Raw genomic sequence first — 2317 nt, forward strand, 5'->3', positions numbered from 1 at the left:
CCATATAAAAACTCAAGAAAGCATTGATGCATTGCGAGTAAATGAGAATGTAGATACAGAGAACATTAATTCTTGCATACGAACATCATACACAGATATATGTATTATTTGAAATACGGTGTGAGAAGATAAAAGCTTATCTAACCTACAGTAACCAATATCCAAGGTTATATCCAACGATTGTGTATCAACAGTTCCTATAGACAGAACAGAGTAATTTAAAAAAATAACCTTGTAACTCGATATCCTCGTGATTAGAACTGTTGAGGATATGTATATATATATATATATAAAGAACTATACAGTATATAATAACCCAAGATTCTGTATATGGACAGGAGCTTCATAAATGGAAAACAAACCAAACACTGATACGGTTGCCGAAGGCTTCAGAAATTTCATAACCTCGGCAGCAATAGATTAGCAATAAATAACACAATACATGGTACGCAGAGAGACTCAGAATGTAGACATATAATTAAAACCCAATTCTGCGCGTGAAGGCCAGATAGGGAAGCATGCATCTACGGCATCAGTCAGTCAAGTCCGCCGCTAAGCGGCTCAATATTTACAAGCATAGAAGAAATTTGACGGGTGAGTAAACCCAGAAAACCATGGAAGGAACCCTATTATATCCAGACAGTATTTGTCAAACCCTAGCTAAATAACAAGCAAAGCTAAAGGGGCTCTTCGCCGAAAACATAGGTAGCAAATGAGCAGACTTCAATGGGAACAAAGACCTGCATGAGAATACCCAGGCTTGCTTAAAAACTGCATACAAGACTTCAATAAAGATGCTTATGCCGGTTATAGCAAAAGCTCATACCTGGTAGTCGCTGAGATCCGTTGCAGAACCTTTCTCCATGGCGTCTACCGTTGCATAGTCGTATCGACTGTGTCAAACTCGACAAGGAAAACCAGAGAATGTTAAACATTAATACAGTGAAGGTAAGTATTGAATCAAAACCAAACATGGAAGTATCATTTAGTTACCTGCAGGGTTCAATGTAAGCTGGACGCAAACTCTGGAGAATAGCAGGTCGCAGCTTCGAATCTTGATAACGAGCTCGAGGAGGAACATCACGCCGAACACAAAGACCGGTTGTCAAATGATTAACCATTGGAGAGAAACACTTAAATATCACCGATAACCCCTGATCGATTCCCAGCCATCCGATCTCCGGGTTAGATCCAAGCCGTTGAATTATGGCGGGGACGGCTGGTGGTAAACACGAAATTTGGTAACCCGAGGTGTCACATGGCTGGAGAACCCAGACCATGCCACCTGCCCCAGGAGGACAACCATAGTAAAGGCTTTTGTGACCTGTCAACTGAGCGGTACCGTGGCAGAGCCATCGAAACCAACGCTCATTAATACCATGTATATGAATCGATTTTGGGTGGTTGTGTCATACGACCAAAGCATAAATGTTAACCAAAGCATTGTCAAGTGAATCGTTTAGGTGGATGAACAGTCATAACCAAACGTAAGTTCATCAAATATTTAAACATAAACCATGGAACTGGGTACTATTGCCATTGTACGCCGAATGATTCCTTTAAACTTGTTTCAACGCTAATGTTTGTCAATTATATAGTGTTATGATGACACAGATCCTGATGGTAGAGAAATGTACAGGTACATTGTTATTATAAGGTCATATTATGGGTTCGAGTTAGGAAATTATTTCATATGCGTGATTATTATGATTATTATTTTTAGAAAAAAAAATTTGTGTAGAAGAGAGGTGTGACAAATTGGTATCAGAGCCCAGTTTCAACACTGTGGCCTCAGGGAGAACATATTCATTATACAGAAGGGTACACCAAGCAAGTTGAAACAAACTAACAATATACTTATCTATGTTTTTTTATTTGGAATGATTCAGAATTGCAACAGCCAGCGGTTAGATTTAAAAGAGGAACAAGATGCAAGGACCTGGCAGTCATCCTCAGGAGAATGCAGAGCTGTGGGTGCAATTGGGGGCTGAATCGCGGAGTACAAACCGTGCTATCCTGGAAACTGTCCAGGAACTGAAAGCTGAGATGGCACGGTTGCGTGAAGACAACGCACGCTTAACAGTTGAGCAAGAAAGGATTCTAAAGAGCCTGTCGGACAGGCAGAACCCACCCCTGTCCAATCCCAGTGCAGAACAGCAGCGGGAGACAGAAGAACAGGATTATCAGATGGAACCTGGAAACTCGGAAGATAAAGAGGATTACTCTGATAACGTACCTCAACAACAAACACCAAAACGTCAGAAAGTGGAATTACAAGGAGAATTTCGAAAGATCAAACCTCCACATTTTGATGGTG

The 2317-nt window shown here is 40.7% G+C and overlaps 1 protein-coding gene across 1 annotated transcript; it reads right to left on the reverse strand.

The window, feature by feature from the left end:
- Positions 1-370: 370 nt before the first annotated feature.
- On the reverse strand, positions 371-1688 carry LOC149237537 (uncharacterized). The gene is made up of 3 exons (XM_089366837.1): positions 994-1688; positions 827-893; positions 371-740 (listed from the first exon to the last, which is right to left on the reverse strand). Exons 1-3 carry the CDS (start codon positions 1278-1280, stop codon positions 678-680), a joined length of 417 nt encoding a protein of 138 aa, XP_089222963.1. The 5' UTR covers positions 1281-1688; the 3' UTR covers positions 371-677.
- Positions 1689-2317: the final 629 nt, after the last annotated feature.

The sequence above is a fragment of the Pinus tabuliformis genome, chromosome 8 (assembly GCF_031772625.1).
Source record: "Pinus tabuliformis cultivar Carrire ecotype Pingquan chromosome 8, CPIR1, whole genome shotgun sequence".
Lineage (NCBI taxonomy): Eukaryota > Viridiplantae > Streptophyta > Pinopsida > Pinales > Pinaceae > Pinus > Pinus tabuliformis.

Excerpts from the sequence above, each read along its gene's own strand:
- LOC149237537 (XM_089366837.1), bottom strand. The coding sequence starts at position 1,280 with ATGGTCTGGGTTCTCCAGCCATGTGACACCTCGGGTTACCAAATTTCG. Across the intron at positions 894-993 it reads GCTTACATTGAACCCTGCAG|TCGATACGACTATGCAACGG; the intron begins GTAACTAAATGA and ends AGTTTGACACAG. Across the intron at positions 741-826 it reads CGGATCTCAGCGACTACCAG|GTCTTTGTTCCCATTGAAGT; the intron begins GTATGAGCTTTT and ends ATTCTCATGCAG.